This window comes from Pseudorca crassidens, chromosome X (genome assembly GCF_039906515.1).
Source record: "Pseudorca crassidens isolate mPseCra1 chromosome X, mPseCra1.hap1, whole genome shotgun sequence".
NCBI lineage: Eukaryota > Metazoa > Chordata > Mammalia > Artiodactyla > Delphinidae > Pseudorca > Pseudorca crassidens.
Window position 1 is genome coordinate 121,007,436 of NC_090317.1, and position 19,538 is coordinate 121,026,973.

General features: G+C 41.3%; 1 protein-coding gene and 1 long non-coding RNA gene across 6 annotated transcripts in view; one reads left to right on the forward strand and one right to left on the reverse strand.

The window, feature by feature from the left end:
• Positions 1–10,251, reverse strand: part of LOC137216410 (uncharacterized) — a 204,894-nt gene extending 194,643 nt beyond the window's left edge. For 2 of the 3 annotated variants that reach the window (XR_010939764.1, XR_010939762.1), the window contains exons 1-3: positions 10,156–10,251; positions 7,696–7,902; positions 7,009–7,128 (exon numbers count right to left, since the gene is read on the reverse strand). This is a non-coding gene — a long non-coding RNA (uncharacterized lncRNA). The remainder of the gene's footprint in view (positions 1–7,008; positions 7,129–7,695; positions 7,903–10,155) is intronic. The other variant, XR_010939763.1, reaches the window with a different exon arrangement.
• A 203-nt stretch (positions 10,252–10,454) lies between these two features.
• Positions 10,455–19,538, forward strand: part of AP1S2 (adaptor related protein complex 1 subunit sigma 2) — a 28,910-nt gene continuing 19,826 nt past the window's right edge. For 2 of the 3 annotated variants that reach the window (XR_010940103.1, XM_067724347.1), the window contains exons 1-2: positions 10,455–10,611; positions 12,755–12,933. Coding sequence is in view for 2 of the 3 variants with exons in the window: in XM_067724347.1 (XP_067580448.1) it covers positions 12,755–12,933 (179 nt within the window). In the remaining variant the exon portion in view is untranslated. The remainder of the gene's footprint in view (positions 10,612–12,754; positions 12,934–19,538) is intronic. The other variant, XM_067724346.1, reaches the window with a different exon arrangement.

The window sequence follows — 19,538 nt, forward strand, 5'->3', positions numbered from 1 at the left end:
GATGCCACACCCCCCTCTCCAGCTCTCTCTCTTTCCGCCTCTTTAAATACAAACCTCGGGACTCCCCTGGTGGCAGAGTGGTTAAGAATCCACCTGCCAATGCAGGGGACACGGGTTCGAGCCCTGGTCTGGGAAGATCCCACGTGCGGCGGAGCAACTAAGCCCGTGCGCCACAACTACTGAGCCTGCGCTCTAGAGCCCGTGAGCCACAACTACTGAGCTCGCAAGCCACAACTACTGAAGCCCGCGCGCCTAGAGCCCATGCTCCGCAGCAAGAGAAGCCACCACAATGAGAAGCCCGCGCACCGCCACAAAGAGTAGCCCCCGCTCGCTGCAACGAGAGAAAGCCCACATGCAGCAACAAAGACCCAATGCAGCCAAAAATAAATAAATAAATAAATAAGTAAATTTAGTAAAAATATATAAATACATTCCAACCTGCTGCAGTGTTCCTCCCAGAAAACAAAAAACTACATTCCATAGCCAGGCTTCTGGTTGTGATGTAGATTCCAACAATCAGGTGTACCTATGCGAGATTTGGAAGGGGGAAGTGATAGATCATGAAGAGGGGGCCTCACCTCTCCTATTTCTGCTGATGAGCATGGTTATGGAAGCATCTGGCTTTCAGTGGCAGTTGTAGAGGGAGTCCAATGTCCAGTCTCTAGCCACATGAGTGAAAAGAAGGAGCACCCATGGCATCCACTTTGCTGGCAGCAGATTCCTGATTTCTTGATCACAGCAGAGGATGTATAGGCTTGAAGCCAGCAGTTATGAAGACAGCTTCTTAGCATTCCAGCTCACTGATCATGGCAGACACAGTGGCTCCCTGGCAGTCAAGTTCTGCAGTGTTATTCTGGAAGGTTTTCCTGGAAACTCAGCCTAGATTTTGCTCTTCCAATCATATTTAGACTGCTTTTGTTCATATTAGTTAGAACGGTTTATTTTATCTTCAACTAAACTCGGACTACAGTATATCCTGCAGTTAACCACATTTCACCCTGAGTGATTTTTCTGAAACTCTAAAACTCAAATCCAATAATGGCGCTGCCTTTGCTTAAAATCCTTCAGTGTCTCCCAATATCTTTATATAAAGCCCAAATGTTTTAATCTTGTTAAAAGGTCCTGTATAACCTGGTCCTCTTATTCTCTGCAGACTTATCTTTACCCAGGTACTCTCTGACCACAATGACCTTCTATTCAGGTCCTTAAGAGAGTCACACACCCATCTCTTTATCTTTGTACATGCTACTCTCCCTGTGCGGAACACTCTTGCCCAACTCACTTGTTTTGTTTTGTTTTTCAATTTTGGCCTAAAGTCTGTGTCCTCCAGGAACCCTTCTCAGATTCTACCACCTATCACGATCACCGAAACTCTGGATTAGGCCCTCTCCTATATGGTCCCTTAGCACCCTGGCCTTCCCCCTTTTGAAACACTTACGTTACTGTATTGGGACTGCCAGTTGTAAACTGTGCCCTCCTGCCCTAATACCATATGCACCTGGCAGAAGGTTCCATGTCTAAGTTGTTCTCTATGTTATCCCCAGTACCCAATGAGTACCTGGCCCAGACATAGGCATACAAATTGAAGTAATAAAGAAACTGAAACATTCTAAGCAGAGGGTCTAATCTCTATTGGATTTATGTTTCAGAAAAAACACTCAGGTGGCCACATGCAGAAGGAATTGTAGTAATGGGATCAGATGGAGGGGAGGGGCTGAGACGGAAAGTCCAGTTTGTTGGTCTGACCTAGGGCAACATTAGTGGGGATGGAAAGGAGGAGATTACTTCGCATGCTATGGTAGCGGGAGGGGAGCAGAAAATCTGCTAACACTCAAGAAGCAATGAGACAGGGGCTTATTAATTTTTCTTTTGGCGTCAAAGTAATTAACATTTCAAAGTAACATTTTCTGAGCGTCTACTCTATGCCAAGTATTGGATTAGATTCTGTGATAGAAAGATTAGTAAAATACTATCCCAATCCTGGAGATCACAAGGGTTTCAGTCCACTAGTGGAGACACAAATACTTTAGTACCAGGCTGAGAGATAAGAGAAAGAAATGAAGAATTTATGCTTTGAGGGGCTGTGGGTGTGTGGTTTTTCAGTTTATTTGTTTGTTTTTGTCTAAAGATAATGGGCTAGTAGTTTATGGGCAACAGACAGTGGACTATGGTGGGAAAACACTGGCTGGAGACAGAACACAGGGCTCTTAGTTCCTCATCTACCACTAATGAAGTAGTATGATATTGAGCAATTTGTTTACTGCTCTGGGGCTTAATTTCCTTATTTGTAAAATGAAGTTTTTGAGTGAAATCACTTTTAAACATCTATTATTTTACGTATTTGTTATATTTAAAAGGTGTGCATTATTTCTAAAAGTTTTTCAAATCATTCAATTAAAATGTCTGTGTATTCTAAATAGTGCTTTAGGATAAATGTTTTAACTTTGTCCTATATTATTTAGAAGACAAGGATATAATCTGATCATAAATCAACTGTCATCTTTGGTTTCTTGGTTCTAAGAAACTGACAACATCATGCACTTTTGACAATTAGGGATAGTTAGCCAGAATATGCTCCCCCCGTTACCCCCATTTCCTTGGCTCTTTCATCCACATGATTTTTAAAATTTTGCATTATCTACTGCCTGGTACAAATGCTATGTTTTGCCACAGGAATGTAAAGCTAATGAAAAATCTCAAATCAGTCTTTCCTGCCCCTTTGATAGATGAGTAGTTTTAAATTCTGGACTCAGACCGTATGAGGATTCTCTTTAAATTTCAACAGAAAGGAGACACATGGAGGAGCACAAAAAGCAGGTTTAGAATCGAGACAAAGAGCTAGCCACTTGAAAATGCACTGCTCTACCCATCACTATGGCTCCTTCTCTTCGTAAGGAAGTGTGTAACAGCTTGCAAGGATGGCCAGTAATACTAGCAGTTTTAACAGATGAACCCGGAAAAATGACTGGCTTAATACAAAGTTATTTCTCATTCACTTAAAGTAAAATTGGTGGTAGGAATGATGATGGTGGTAGTGGTATGTGCGTCTGCTCCACGCAGTCATTCAGGAACCCAGGCTGACAGACTCAGCCATCCTCAAAACCCTACTTCCAAGGACACCTCGAAGTGTCAACATCCAGAGAGCAAAAGCAGTGTTGAGGAGGGAGGGAGGGAAGAGGCTTTCCTGTGGAGGGTTTTCTGGGCCCAGACTGACAGCACTTCCATCCACACTTCATAGCCTGATCTCAGCTCCATGGGCACACCTAACTGCACGGGTGGCTGAGGAACAGGGTCTAGCCGCACGTCATGGAAGAGAAAGGGCAGATTTTGATTACTACGTAGTCGTTTCTGCTTTATCCAGGGATATGGATTCTGTCTACCTGGTCCCTCTCAACTCTCTCCTTTCCACCTCATGTCTATAATCGCTAACAAAGTATTCAGAGGTGATTCCTACTTGGCATAAGTAGTTGGAAAAAATTTTAGAGTAGTGATATTCATCACGTAAGCATCTGACTTTTATGGTGCAAACTTCAAGTTTCTCTAAGTACTCTAATCTCTAACTTAGACTACTACAGTACATTAGTTTGTACAGGGCACACCATGATCAGAAGCCACTATGGGTTGTGCATATAGACTGAACTTCAGGTTCATATAACTGAGACTATTACTCTCCCAATGGTATCAGACTTAATGAGGTCAGCAATAAAAAAATTCAGATCTCAAGTTTCCTCTAGATCATTTGTCTGGGAAAGTTATATATCACAATTACTGGCTTTGAGAACTTTCCTGTTATATGTCATAGCTTTTTTTTGGTATAGAGCAGTGGTTCTCAAAGTGTGGTCTCAAGACCAGCAACATCAGCACCACCTGGGAACTTCTTAGAAATACAACTCTCACCACAAAACTCCTAGAAGAAAACATAGGCAAAACATTCTCTGACATAAACCATAGCAATGTTTTTTTAGGTCAGTCTCCCGATGGAAAAGAAATAAGAGCAAAAATAAACAAATGGGGCCTAATTAAACTTAGAAGCTTTTGCATAGTAAAGGAAACCATCAACAAAATGAAAAGAAAACCTATGGAAATGGAGAAAATATTTGCAAAAGATGTGACAAACAAGAGATTAATTTCCAAAATATACAAACAGCTCATATAGCTCAATATCAAAAAAAACAAACAACCCAATAAAAAAATGGGCAGAAGACGTAAATAAACATTTCTCCAAAGAAGCCATACAGATGGACAACAGGCACATGAAAAGATGCTCAACATCGCTAATTATTAGAGAAATGCAAATCAAAACTACAATGAGCTACCACCTCACACTGGTCAGAATGGCCATCATTAAAAAGTCTACAAATGACAAATGCTGGAGAAGGTGTGCAGAAAAGGGAACCCTCTTACACTGTTAGTGGGAATGTAAGTTGGTGCAGCCACTATGGAGAACAGTATGGAGGTTCCTTAAAAAACTAAAAATAGAGCTACCATATGATCAGCAATCCCACTCCTGGGCATATATCCAGAAAAGACAAAAACCCTAATTTGAAAAGATACATGCACCCTTATGTTCATAGCAGCACTATTAACAATAGCCAAGACACGGAAATAACCTGTGTCCGTTGATAGACAAATGGATAAAGAAGATGTGGTGTATATGTATATAAATACACATACACATACACACACACACACACACACACACACACTAGAATATTACTCAGCCATAAGAAAGAATGAAATAATGCCATTTGCAGCAACATGGATGGACCTAGAGATTATCATGCTAAGTGAAGTAAGTCGGACAGAGAAACACAAATATCATATATCATATATATGTGGAATCTAGAAAAATGATACAAATGAACTTATTTACAAAACAGAAACAGGCTCACAGGTATAGAAAACAAACTATGGTTACCAAAGGGGAAAAGTGGGGGAAGGGATAAATTAGGAACTCGGGATTAACAGATAGGCACTACTATGTATAAAACAGATAAACAATACCTACAATGAAAAAGAATCTGAAAAAGAATGTATATATTCTGAATCACTTTGTTGTATACCAGAAACTAACACAACATTGTAAAACAACTATATCTCAATTAAAAAAAAGAAGAAAAAAGAAATGCAATTATCAGGCCTCATGTCAGACGTGCTAAATCAGAAACTCTGGTGGTAGGGCCCAGCCATCTTGTGTTTTCACAAGTCCCCTAAAGAATATCCTAGAACCACTAGTCTAGTTGAGTTAGATTACTGCTGAAACATCTCATTTTAAGGACCAGGTCAAAAGATAATTATTTGAAACTGTTTTGTTGAAAACATAGCAAATCTCTCTGTAATACTGCTGTGAATTAAGAGTATTGTGGAAAACTGACAGAATGAAAAGACTGCTAAGAGCCCTGGGAGGTCATTAGGGCGAATAGTTTCCAAAGGGGTCAGTCACAGACATCTAAGGTTCTATGAAGCATCTCTAGGGGTTTCCTAAAAGAAAATGTATTCATATGTTTGGTGACTGCTCCCCTGACCATCCAGAGTTTGTTGCCAAAAGACATGGAATTTTGTGTCAGGAGAAATAGTTTTGGAGCTTTAGGACAGAGTCAACATCTTACTCATCTTTGTATCACCATTATCTACCACAGTGCCCAGCAGAGAGCAAACACATAATAAACATTTATGTTAATAAATGAATGAATTGGGACTTCCCTGGTGGCGCAGTGGTTAAGAATCCGCCTGCCAATGCAGGGGACACGGATTTGAGTCCTGGTCCAGGAAGATCCCACATGCCGCAGAGCAACTAAGCCCGTGCGCCACAACTACTGAGCCTGCGCTCTAGACCCTGAGGCCACAACTACTGAAGCCCATGTGCCCAGAGCCCGTGCTCCACAATGAGAGAAGCCACCGCAATGAGAAGCCCACACACCGCAACAAAGAGGAGCCCCCACTCGCCCCCGCTCGCCCCAACTAGAGAAAGCCCACGCGCAGCAACGAAGACCCAAAACAGCCAAAAAAAAGTGAATGAATGAATGGATGGAATAGTCATCTCATGGATCCTGGTTTTAAATAACTTCCACTAATATTCCAGAATCACTTTGAAAGAAAATCCCGTTTGGATAGTTTATTCTAGTTACTTTGATGAATACTGACTGCCTCATGTATGTGGCCAGTCTTTTCAGCAGTTAAGGATTTTACCTATCAAACATTAAGAATGCCTCCAACTCCAACCCCTCCGAGAGAAAAACAAACATATGAAGATAAGTGCTTGTTCCATTTCTTGAAATGTCTATAAAATATCTCCATTGCTGCATGTTAACCTTTTCAGTGACTAACTCAGGGTTTCTCAACCTCGGCACTATTGACATTTTGGGCTGGATAATTCTCTGTCATGGAAGCTATTCTGTACATTGCAGCCCCATCACCAACTCTTCCCCCACCCCCGCCCCCCTGCCCCACTGTGACAACCCAAATGTCTCCAGACACTGCCAAGTGTTCCCTGGTGGGGGATAAAATTGCCCAGCTTGAGAATCAATGCTTTAACCCAATATTAAAAGGAGAAGAGTCATTCTCCTGCATTTTATTCAAAGCTATGGAAACAGGCGTCAAGAAAGAACGTATGTTCCACATTTCCCTTTAGCTCATTGTTGAGGACTTCAGCAGTGACAGCTCTATCTATTTGAAATGATTTGGTTCACAAATCCTCATTATTTTAGGCCAGTTTTCTCCTTGGAACAACTTTATCTTAGAAGATGCAAATTCACAAACTCTGAGCATCTTTTTACACTTACTGTGATCTTCTACAATGATTCAGCACTGAATTTCATTACAAAACATTTTTATTTAATAAATTTTATATAATATATAGACTGGCTAAAGGAACACTGTACAAATCCTTAATACAGTGTTAGCACTAACAGAAGAATTTTTATCTACTTCATTACAATATTTTTAAAAATTATCTAAGTAAAACCTACAGTAAAATAAAATGTAATAATAACCTTTATTACATCCTACCTCAAGATTCTGTCTCTGGAAAGAAAGTCTTCATTGCATCTGGAATTTACTTCTTGGTATTGAAAGAATATGCTAATAATTCTATTTCTTGATTCACGTTGGATCGTATCTATTTTCTTCCTGTTACCGCATGAGGATTTAGCATTATTTCAACATCCCCTCACATCTGTCCTCCATATTCTCAAGATAAATATACTACAATTTTTTCTTAAATCGTCAGTGTTTAATCATGAGCCAATAGTGTACCCTGACATCCTCGTTGACATCCTCACGCTACTGTCCCCTCCCTTATTGTCCATGTGGGTCTATACTTTAAACATTCCTCTTCTTTTTTTTCATTTAATGGCATTTTGAGAGGGAGAGGAGATAAAAGCATATAGCCATCACACATTTAACAGGAAACTAAAATTATTTTTGAAAACTTATAAAAGACTACATATAAAGTCTCAAAATTTTACTGTTAAAAGGTAGAATCTCTACTTTACCCTCACCTCTTGCATTTAGCACAAATAAAAGCTAGGCACTTTTTTTGTTGTTGTTTAAGAAACAAGTGATGTTAAATAGACTTACTCTGATCATTTTGTAATATATATATAAATATCGAACCATTATGTTGTACACCTGAAACTAGTGTTATATGTCAATTATATCTCTATAAAAACATAAATAAAAGCAAAGGCAGGTTACCAGAAAGACTTCAATTCTTCCCCTTCTGTACACTTGGGACACAGTTACCATTCCTATTTCATGATAAATCTGTTCTTCTCTCTTCTGACCTTGCCGAATTTTCCTTTATCTACCTGGGACATTGAAACCTGGGAAACATCTGGCAGCCGTGCACCATGAAACTACGTGTTCTTGTTCCATGAGAAACGGTACTGTAATAAATGTTTCCTGTATCAAAAAAAAAAAAAGTATAAAATCTGATTTTTAGTTTTTCATAAAAAATAATTTTTGTACCATCAATCAATAACAACCAAGAAATCAGGACCACCCAGATAACAAAAGCAAAGGACTAAAAAAAGAGACCCTATTAACATGACAGATGAAGAAGATACCAGGTGAGAAGAATCAGCTATATAACAAAGCCCACAATTTGGAAATTGTGGGAATCAAAGTCAAACAGTTAATTACCAACAAAGACAATAACAGTGCTTCTTTTGTCTTTCACGGTGAACGCACAATAAGCTCTTAATACTAAGACTGGGAAATAAACCATCTATAATCTACTGAAAAAGACCATCTGCTTCTATAAATTTTGTTCTTATACACTTGCCAAAAGAAGAGAACATATTAACAAAATAATGGGCCCTGCACTGTTAATTGCTAGGTTGTTTGCAGTTGTGCTGTTGCTATTAGAATTTAATAAGCCATTCCTTCTGCTAAATTAATAAGCAGCCAAGATTATGTAATAGCTGCTTTCAGCTGCTAATTATTTTTCCCATAATTCCCTACCCTCCCTCCCCCCAACCTCCACCTTTTCTTGGCTAGGAATACCAGAGACTGCCAATATGTCATCAGCAAGTCTCCCGTCCTCGTTTTCAGAACCACAGACCAACATCAGGAGCATAACCAATGAGCTTAAACTTGGAGGTAGTTATCTCAGGAACCTTGAGGACATGAGTTTTGTACAGAAAAAGAGAAAAGCAGCATTTGGATTCAGAGGGCGAGTTTTCATTACATCGTATTAGATATATCTTTGACTGGCTAATGGCATCTGTTTTGTGTAGTAAGGGAGAAATGGGGCATTAACATGTGCCTCTGGGGCAGGATTGGTCCCGTTGCTGAAATTTGGGCAGGGGGCCTAAAGACCTACAGAAAGCCAGCTCTGTGCTTTGTGTCGACCACTTCTTTAATACTACAGTATATACGTTTAGCATACACGTTGGTAGGAAATTTTCCAAGCAGCATAGCAGCGTTTAAAAGGGAAGGTATTCCAGAAAAAAAAAAAAAAGGAAGGTATTGTATATTTTTATTTTGCCAAAGAAGGGCATTAAAAAAATGCCCCCAAATTCCTATTATATACTATCTTAGTTTTATAGACATTTTAACACACACAAAAAGAACACAATCTCTAATAAAGGATTCCTTTAGATTGATTAAATTTAGCTTCCTATAAAACTTAGCATCTCTTTTTCCCTTTGGGCCGTTAAAAAATTCGGGCGACTATGTTTGGGAACCTCTGCAAAAAGGGCATAGCTTAACAAAAGCAATTTTCTAGCTTTCTTTGTAAGAACCGAGGTGACTGGGGTAATGAATAGCAGTCGACATGAGAAACCCGTGGCTGTTCAAGCAAGGTCACTTAATCCCGTGGGGCTCCCCTTTCCTCATCTGTAAAAGATGAGTCGGACTGGATGATTCATCCATTCTTTCATTCAAAAAAATATGTACATCCATTATGTGCCAGACACAATGCTCAGCACTATGGTTCTAAACAAATCTACAATTTTATAATCCTTATCAGTCAGCTCACATTTACTAGTGGTGTTATATACTAGGCAGTGAACTAGGTTGGGATACAAAATGAAGAAAATTCAAGATGTGCTAATGGGCATATGGATGAAAGAGGGATTCCTTCTTACAGGGTTTGAGGGTGAGGCTTCATAGGAGCTGTGACATTTGAGAGCAAGGGCAAGCCAGGCAGAGCAAGTCGTCGACAAGACTAACTGGAACCCAGGCGGATGTGGGGGAGGAGAGGGGAGACTCCGTGTGAAAGAAGCGGGATCTTGAAATGAGGTGCTGTCTAGGCTTTTCAGCTGAGAACGGACAGTAACTCCTCAGGTCCGCAGCACTGAGGACGTACGAGGCAAGCCCCGGGAAGAGACACTTGCACAGCTTGGGGCGAAAAGGTGTCTAGGGCTGTAGCAGTGCGATGGGAAGCAGGGGTCGGATTCCGGACGGTTTTGAGGCAAAGTAATTGTAAAGAGCACTCTAAACGCGTGCACGAGCTCCAAGAAAGAGCTGACTTATTTTCCTCAGAGTTGCAGCATCCCCTCTCTCCCCTCACCAACATCACCAGGCATTACACCGCCCCGTCCCACCCTCCTGGGGCACGGAAAGTTATCCGAGCTCGAATGTGGTTCTTGGCAGTCCAGATCTTCCCTGCCCCGCATAGCAGGGTCAACAAAGGGCACCGCGAAACACTACCTTCTCACCACAAAACAGCCGAGACAGCTGCGCGCGCGTCCCGGTGGCACACTCAGGAGTGCGCAGGCGCGCCGGCCCCGGCAGCGGCCGCTTCCGGGTCACGTGGCCTGGCTTCCGGTTCGGACCGCACCTCTTGGTAAAGACGCGGCCAATCGGCTTCCTCGGACTGGGCGGTCACCTGAGCTGTCTCCGGTGCCGTTGGCAACAGCCGAGCTGCGTCCTGCGCACCGCCCAGCCCGCCCCTCTGCTCGCCGCAGCCCTGGCTCCTCCCTCGTCCGGCCCCCGGGGCGGGGTCTGTCGGCTCGCCCTCCCCTAGCCGCTTAAGCCTTCACTCCGCGAACCGGGTCCTCTCCCCACAGCAACACGGCTTCTCTTCCTCAGCTCAGCGACAGGGGCTTCCCCTCAGCCGCCGCCGCCGCCGGCCGAGCCCCGCCGCGCCTGCGGCCCGCGGCCGCCGTAAGTCCCGGGAGGCGATCGGGGGCGCTGGGGACGGGGAGCGGGGAGGGAGGGTCGGGCGAGCCCCCCGCTGCCCCACGAGCGCCCCGACGACCCCACCCTGCGTCCGCCCGCCCGGCCCGCCACTGGGGCACCGCGCCTCGAAACTCACTTCTCTTCGCGTGCGCGCCCCTCTCCACTCGGCGCCGCGCCCCAGGATGCGGGGGCCAGTCTCGGACGCTGCGGCGGCCCCGCGGCACCTGTGGTTCGGAAATCGCCTCAAGTTTTGCGGGGCATTTGCGGGCGGGGTCGGCGGCCGGGGGCGGCGGCGACCAAGGACCCTTGGCGCCCCCTGCGCGGCGGCGGTTGCCATTGTCTGCCCCGCTCCTTGCCTGTCACCTCGCCCGGGCTCGATCGGTCAGTGATGGAGTGCGGCCCCCCGTGGGGCGGCGGGCAGGCATCGGAGACGGCCGGACCGAGGAACGCTGGCCCCGAGCCCGTTCCGCGGCCGAGCCCATTGTTTTTAATACCAATCTCCAGGAATTGAGGTGCTCTGTGATTTGTGGCAAAATCAGAGCGTTGGTTTTTAACTAGAGGAAAGGAATACTTGTGCCTTGCGACCGGGCACCGTCCCATGTTAACATATAATTTATTTTCAAGAGAGTGAATTATCTATTCGTCATAAAAAGTGGTGGTGGGGGAGATGGGGGAGCCTGCTATAGACTCCCTTGAGTCCTTGAGTTCCGAAAGCAAACCCCCAGCCCTCCTGGTCATCGAGATCCTGGAATACGGGTCTGTTCTTTTCCAAGTTCTGCTAACGGGTTTGCATGAAACGTTGTCCAGTTGATGCTTTACTTGCTGTCCCCTTCTAATGCCGCTATCTTAACAGGACTTCTATGTGAGGCACTTTGACATCAATAAACAAATATTGTTCGTTTACTTCGTGCCAGGCATCCTTTTTAAGTGAGGTGTTTTCAGCCAATTTTAACTTTAATAAAGTTAAATTGTTGCATCGTAAATTTCTAAATATCTTGATGCCCGTTTGGATTATTACAAAAAGCGGCAATGATTTCTTAGCGAAATTTAGGGCCCATTTTATTCAAATTGATTGTATAAATTCCCCCACCCCATGTTCATGGTGTGGTGAATATTAAGAGTCAGGCTGAATCTTACTTGCAGTAACTAGTACTGGAACATACAATAGTTAAAAGAAAAAATATATATATATCTGAATTCTACCTTTAAATTACCTTTGTAGAAACAGTGCTTATCTGTTTGCAGTTGAGAAGACCAGTTGAATTATACAAGAAGGTTTCCTTAAAAACTAAACATGTAGACTAATCATCATTTGCAGATTCCAAATAAATATATACAAAACAGTTTGTGTAAAATACACTAGAATTCAGCATCCACTCCATCTGTAGATGCTGTGTTTTTTATCGTTTTAAATGAAGTATTTCATGTAATGTGTGTAGCTCTTATTTTGGCTTTTTAAAGGTTTTATTGTCTTAGGTAAAATTATATTAACTCACTTTATTGTGTGTATATTTATGGTGGGATTTTTAAAATGAGATAAGATACTTAAATCAGGCTTTTATTAAGAAAAATGCATTTATGGGATTTTTTTGGTTTATATTTTAGATTTTTTGTTTTGCTTAAAATATGTAAGCATAAACTGAAGAGAGCATTCTAAGTTATAGCAGTCTGTGTACAAGTAATTCGGTCTGGAACCAGGACGGCTTGTTCTGTTTAGGGTGAAAAATAGTAGATCTGTTTCTTTCAAATGCATCTAAACCAGTTGATGTCAACAATTCTCTTTTGATGCATATACATGCATTCCTATAGCACAGGTACACAATAGTTTCTTAAATTGCAAGAATTATCTTTTTCATCAGAATTTTCACTTCGCCTGTTTTTGTCCTCCCGTCCCGCCCCCCCAAACTTACGTGGAACCGGGTGGGGTGGGAGGATTTGCATCTGGTGGGAAGATCTTTCTATAAGAATTTCCTGCTATTTTAACTGGCATAGAAATATTGATGGCTACTCATCATTTGTTAGCTAAACGCCCTGTCCCCCAAAGCTTCTCTGTGCAGCATGTCATCTTAACCTTAACTTTATTGAATCAAAGTATTGTCTGTAATCTTGGTTCTGTTTATCTTAACAGATGCAGTTTATGTTGCTTTTTAGTCGTCAGGGAAAGCTTCGACTGCAGAAATGGTACGTCCCATTATCAGACAAAGAGAAGAAAAAGATCACAAGAGAACTTGTTCAAACCGTTTTAGCACGGAAACCTAAAATGTGCAGCTTTCTTGAGTGGCGAGATCTGAAGATTGTTTACAAAAGGTATATTTTGATTTATCAGGAAGGTGAAATAGAATCAAATGTCAGATCATTTATAATGTGGAAACTGCAGACTTTTGAGGGATGACATTTATAAATAATGATTAATAAAGGTATAGATGAAATAGTCTTAAGGTAAAGCTTTGTATTTTTAAGATAACTGCTGTTTTGATTTATTACCCAGGCTAAAATGTTAAAATTATGGAAATCTTTTTACACGAAATTATGTGACTGAAGGCATAAATGATACTTCATGCTTAATCATCTTTTTAGGAAATTTGAAAGAATTCATTTCTTTGCAGGGGAAAATAAGATCAGTATTTTAAATTGTGTGAGTAATTCTCTGAATTTAGATAAGCATTTACCCTCCACCACCACCTTCTCCCCACAAATCTGTAAAGTAATGACTGATATTTGACATGCCTTTTAATCTGACTTTTAGGATCTCTTACTCACTTATAAACACCTTGGATACATAGACCATTTTAGTCACAGATGTAAAAACTGGATATATACAGGATTTGTTCTTTAGGGCTTATTAATTTGAAGTACACTTGTTGCTGTGGTGGAGGTGTGATTATATCTGGTAGATAGATAATTTTGCCAAGAACAGACTTTTAAAATTTTGATGTTGCAAAATGACTCATAGGTTGGCCTTGAACACTAAGCTTTTTAAAAAATGCTATACATCTTTATTAATATCTGAAACTTTTTATACCTTAAAATAAACTTCTCAAGATTGTTCTCATAAGGTTAAAAGAAATATAATTACTTTGTTTCTTCCCCATTTCTGTTCCCTTACAAATAATTTACTGAATTTAAGATAAGAACATTCATGCATATAAAAATTCTTTCCTGAGGGGGATGTGCAGGGAACTGACTGTATGGGCTTCGAGGAGGGTCAAAGAGAAGCCTGGGTTTTCTCTCAGTTTTCCTTTATTCCACTACAATATGAGTGGGGTTTGTAGGGGAGATGGTAGAGAAAGTCATGAAGGTTATAGGACATCTAGAACTTTAAAAATACCATAGACTTCTCTTTAGAATAGAATGAATATTAGTCATCTTTGGGTGATTTTGTATCCAGTGTTTGGTTTAGTATTTGTTGAGAAAAATCATAGCATTTTAGAGCTGGGAGATGTTTTAGAGTAATCTAGTCAAGTGATTTTTTTTTTTAAAAAAAAGCTTTTTGCCCCAAGGATAGAACTTTAAATGAAACAAGTGGAAGTGGAGGTGCTTGTGTGAAATCAGGACTGTGTCTCAACTCATTTGGCTTCCACCCTCTCTGTAGATGCTTCCTGAGTTTGAAAACCACTACTGTTGATCAAACTTCAGCTTTATAAAAAATGAGAATTTGGGAGAAGTGACTTGTCCAAGGTCAGTTGCTAGTGACTGCCGTAGTGGCCAGAACTCAAATCTTAAGCCTGGAGGCAAAGGTTTTAAACTGGGATGAATAGAAAATTTGCATTTCTTTAAAGATCCTGTAGTTGGAGAATGGGTGGGGGGAGGGCTGAGACTGTCACCTGAGGGATCTGTTAGGAGACTGCCTCATCCGGCAGTCCTGAAGGAAGACCTCTGCTGTGGGCTCAGCAGGTGGAAGAGCTGTTCCGAGGTAAGTTTGGTAAGACTTGGTCACCGCTAGAAGCAGGGAGGGCAGTGAAAGAAGAGGAGGAGTGGTGTTATTCCACATTTCTGATTCAGTTGATGGGGTAAATGGTGAAGTAGAAGGTTGGCTTTGAGGGGCCTGTGTGACTTCCATTTGGAGATGCCTAGTTTTCTCAGGGTGGGCATAGGCATGGAAGTCTGGGGGAAAATTAGGCATAAAGAGTTAGATCACCAGCATTCAAACAGCAGGCAAAGGATAAGTATAAGGTCAGTCACATTGGGGAAGGGGAGAGAGTTTCAAAAATAAGGCCACCAGTGCCAAAGGTCGCATAAAGGTCAACTAAAGTGAAGAATATTAGATTTTACAGTGAGCATTTCACAAAATGCCCTTCATCAGAACATTTTCAGTGGAATAGTAGAGACAGAACTCTCGAAGAAATGGGGCAAAGTGTGAAGAGGTGGAGACAATAAAACAGCAGGTGTAGAGTATTTGGGGGAGCTTTGCTATGAAGGACAGAAGAGGTGATAACCACCTGTAGACAGGATTGGGGGACAGGGTTAACAAATGGCATAAGAGACTTAAGCTTATTTCTAGATAGGGGAAGGAGTCCCCCGTGTGGAGGAGGAAAATACAAGCAAGGGAATCAGTCCCAGGAATCAAGATTCCTGTAGCTGAAGGAGATGGCCTGTCAAAAGAAAAGAAGGCACTACTTGGTGCTCTGTGCACAGCATTCAGCCCATCCATGTTGGGCCACCGCTTTTTCCGTTAAAGGCTGTAAAGGGTAATCTCACCTGACTCTGATATTTACATCAAGCGCCTATAAATAAAGGTGCACTAAAAAAAACCCCAGCTTTCCTGAGATGAAATTCACATATAAAAGTTAGAATTTATAATCAGTTTTCCTCTGCATTTCCCCATTTCATACTGAAAACTCATCTAGAGTACTTAAGGACATATTTTTTTGTAGCTATGAACAGGTGATTTTTTTTTTAAGAAGATGTTGGGGGTAGGAGTTTATTAATTTTTACTTTATTTATTTTTGCTGTGTTGGGTCCTCGTTTCTGTGCGAGGGCTTTCTCTAGTTGTGGCGAGCGGGGGCCACTCTTCATCGCGGTGCGCGGGCCTCTCACTATTGCGGCCTCTCGTTGCGGAGCACAGGCTCCAGATGCGCAGGCTCAGTAGTTGTGGCCCACGGGCCCAGCTGCTCCGCGGCATGTGGGATCCTCCCAGACCAGGGCTCGAACCCCCGTCCCCTGCATTAGCAGGCAGACTCCCAACCACTGCGCCACCAGGGAAGCCCCAGGTGATTTTTTTTTCCCTAGACTAGCTGGAAGAGGAGACCTTTTAAGCAAAGGAATTACCACTTAGCTGCTGAGAAATTCTGAACTAGCACTTTCGCTGTTCATACCACCAAGTGATCTTTATGTCTGCCTTCCTCAAGTTGCCTCATCCACATTCTTCATCCCTGAGCCTTTCTTTACAGTTGCCCCTCTTGGGGAGGGAGAGGTGAGAGGGGAGTAAGGTTAATATAGCTGAAAAATTAGACTGAAAGTCTGGGGACTTGAGTTCTTTTCCTTTGGCCATTAGCTAGTTTTGTGACTTTGAACAAGTCATTTTGCCTTTGTTTCCTCATCTCTAAAATAAACGCTCTTGAAGATCCCGTGAACACAGAAGACACTGTATGCGTTTTTTATTCCTATTTTGTGCAGCATGTTATGGATTAAAGTCTTAATATTAATTAAAAAATACACACCTACCAATTACGAGCTTCAGAATTTGTTGAAGAGTACTGTATTGATTTTCTTTACTAACAAAAGAATTTTTAATGACATAGCAGTAGAATATTGAGAACGGTTTGGTTACAGTCACCCACAGTCAGCTGATATTTAGCTGACTGGGGAGAAGTCATGTGTTGTGAATATAAGAATAGGCACCTTCAGATGTTCTCTGAGTGCCAGTAATTAGAGTAAGCCGTAATCTACTCTGCTAAAAATAACCAAACATACCTTTCTTCTTACTAGTCTATTATTAATTTTACTTCAGATTTAGACTTACAAATATATACTAAGAGAACAAAATGAGCTCATTATTGAATTTTTTAAAACCACTTGCTTCTGAAAATAGGGAGTATACCTCAGGTTCTGCTGGTAATCTTTTACTAAATCAAGATAACAATTTTTATTTCTCTCTTCAAAGCATGTAAAATATTGCTTTGAATATGTTTTAATTTTTGCCAGTTGCAGGATTACTTTATTTAGCACAGTTCTGGGCCATAGTTTTTAATATACAACTCAGGCTCTGGAGTCAAATCACTGTTCTGGGAAGATTACTCAATTAAGCCTGAGTCTCCTGTAAATGCAAATAATAACGGTATCTCTCTGGAAGGGTTTTTTTGAGGATTAAAATGGTAAATTATGCCAAGGCCTTAGGTAACATTTAGTGCCTTACTCAGAGTGAGGACTCAGTAAATGTTACCTGTTATTATGCTTCTGTTTCTTTCTTCCTTAAGCCTTCTGGAAAGAGGTGCCTTCTTATAATCCTGATAACTGGATGCTCACCTACAGTGAAGAATTCATTTAATTTGATATTAAAGTAATATTTCCGAATGACTCGTATAATCTAGGACCTTTGACTAGTGTTTAAATGCTGTTTACTTATAAGTAAAAAGCGGTACTGTGGATAAGGAGCAAGGATGGTGTAAGCATTAGATTGCTTAACAGTAGCATTGAAGAAATCTTGAAATTTAAAAAACAAATTAAATTTACCTGACGTTGCCTATTAGTAAATTCTTTCTAATGGAATTATTTAGCACTCTGTTCATAGCAGCTAGTTATGTCTGGTTTTTATCTACCATTTTTCATGTCAGCCCCTTTAATCTTTAGTTTTCTTAATTCAGAGAATCTTATGTGTCAATTGTATCAGTTTTCCCAAATTTAAGACTATTTGAGGAGCATGGGTTAGGGAGGATGGAAGGTTGGAATATCCCATTGCCTTTTAAAGCAATAAACAAAACATAGGATAGTGCTGGGAAAGATAGGAAGTGCTTTGTTAGTAAGGTTGGAGGTGGTGCCTGTTATGTCCTTCATGATAATAAATGAACGTGTGTGAATGCCTTCTCTCTAAGACTGCAGGGGACCCTTTTTTTTTTTTCCGGAACGCGGGCCTCTCACTGTTGTGGCCTCTCCCGTTGCAGAGCACAGGCTCCGGACGCGCACGCTCAGCAGCGTGTTCCCTGCATCGGCAGGCGGACTCTCAACCACTGCGCCACCAGGGAAGCCCCGAACCACCATTTAAAATAACTTAGTGAAGGACTTACCTGGTGGCGCAGTGGTTAAGAATCCGCTTGCCAATGGAGGAGACACGGGTTCGAGCCCTGGTCTGGGAAGATCCCATATGCCACGGAGCAACTAAGCCCGTGTGCCACAACTACAGAGCCTGCGCTCTAGAGCCCGTGAGCCACAACTACTGAGCCCGCGTGCTGCAACTACTGAAGCCCGTGCGCCTAGAGCCCGTGCTCCGCAATAAGAGAAGCCACTGCAATGAGAAGCCCGCGCACCGCAACGAAGAGTAGCCCCCTCCCCTTTCACCCCAACTAAAGAAAGCCCACGCACAGCAACGAAGACCCAACACAGCCAAAATAAATTAATAAAGAAATAAATTTATTTTTAAAAATAAATAAAATAACTTAGTGAATGTAGAAATCAGGTAGAATGGACGTGGCAAAAAGTGTATGTGTATGACAAGGGAGTCAGTGTGGTAGAGTGGAAAAGGCCTGGAGTTAAGGTATGAAGATCAGATTTCTTGTCACAGTACAACCACTTGGCAGGCCCTTGTACTCTTGGGCCTCTTTTTTTTCCTTCCGTAATCAAGGATGCTGCTGCTTACTGTTGGAAAAATCAAATAAGAGGAAATGTTTTTAATAATATTGAAATTAATAGTGTTATGAAAATACTCATACTGAAGTTATTCTCATACTGAAGAGCAGGAATTCCTTGAATTTCAAAACTGAGATTGTGTGTGTATGTGTTTGTATGTTATTTTACATTAATGCTATGAGCAGTAATTTCCCATTGTGTTTTCTAAAAATCACTTAAATGCTCCTCTGTGAAAATTACAATGGCAACTGAGACTTGTTTAGAATGTCTTAGGTTTTCATTTTGTTTCTTTTCAAAAGCCTTAAATACATTTAAACCATTTGAAAATACTCTTTTAACCCTCCTCAAAGGACTTGGTTAGGTCATCCTTCCTTATGTATGCCTCAAGGTTGTGTTAATAACTTTTGGCTTCCTTGGATCAAGTATAACCTAGTCCCATGTGCTAGAATCCTAGTTTGGAGAATATGACTTTTCCAACCTTATTATACTTTCTTCAAGGGTAAATAACCCGAGCTTTAATTTAACAGGGTAGAACTTGGAAATTTTGAGGACATGTCTCAGTTTCCCCTGTTCTCTTTTTCTGACTTCTATGATTACTTGGAACTGTTGTTTTTTTCTTGAGGTTTATTCCATAATCCTATAAAACTCCTTTAAAAATAATTCTGTGCTGTTAGAAGTCAAGATAGTAGTTACCTTTGGGGGTGGGAGGCTGTGACCAGGAGAGATTAGAGGGGCTTCAGGGGTTCAGTAATAATTCTGTTTCTTGGTGCAGGTGCTGGTACACAAGTATGTTCACTTCGAAACTCATCAGGCTGTACATTTATGACTTGTGTTCTGCTCTGTGTGTATATTACACTTCAGTAAAATGTTCCAGAACATTGACTTAACGTTGACGGCATCTTCAATAAGTCCTTCAGTTGGAGAGTTTATTTTCTTCCCTGTTTACTTGTGGTTTGAAATAGTCAACAGTGCACTTTGTTTTAAGTAAACTTGAGAACAACCTGGGTCAATTGTGTTTTAGAATATTCTAGAAAGGAGCCTGAATGGAAGAAGAGCAAAATAAGTAACTCTTTCTTTTTTTTTTTTGCTTGCCTGTACTTTTCAAAATTTCTTTTTGTACATTTATTACT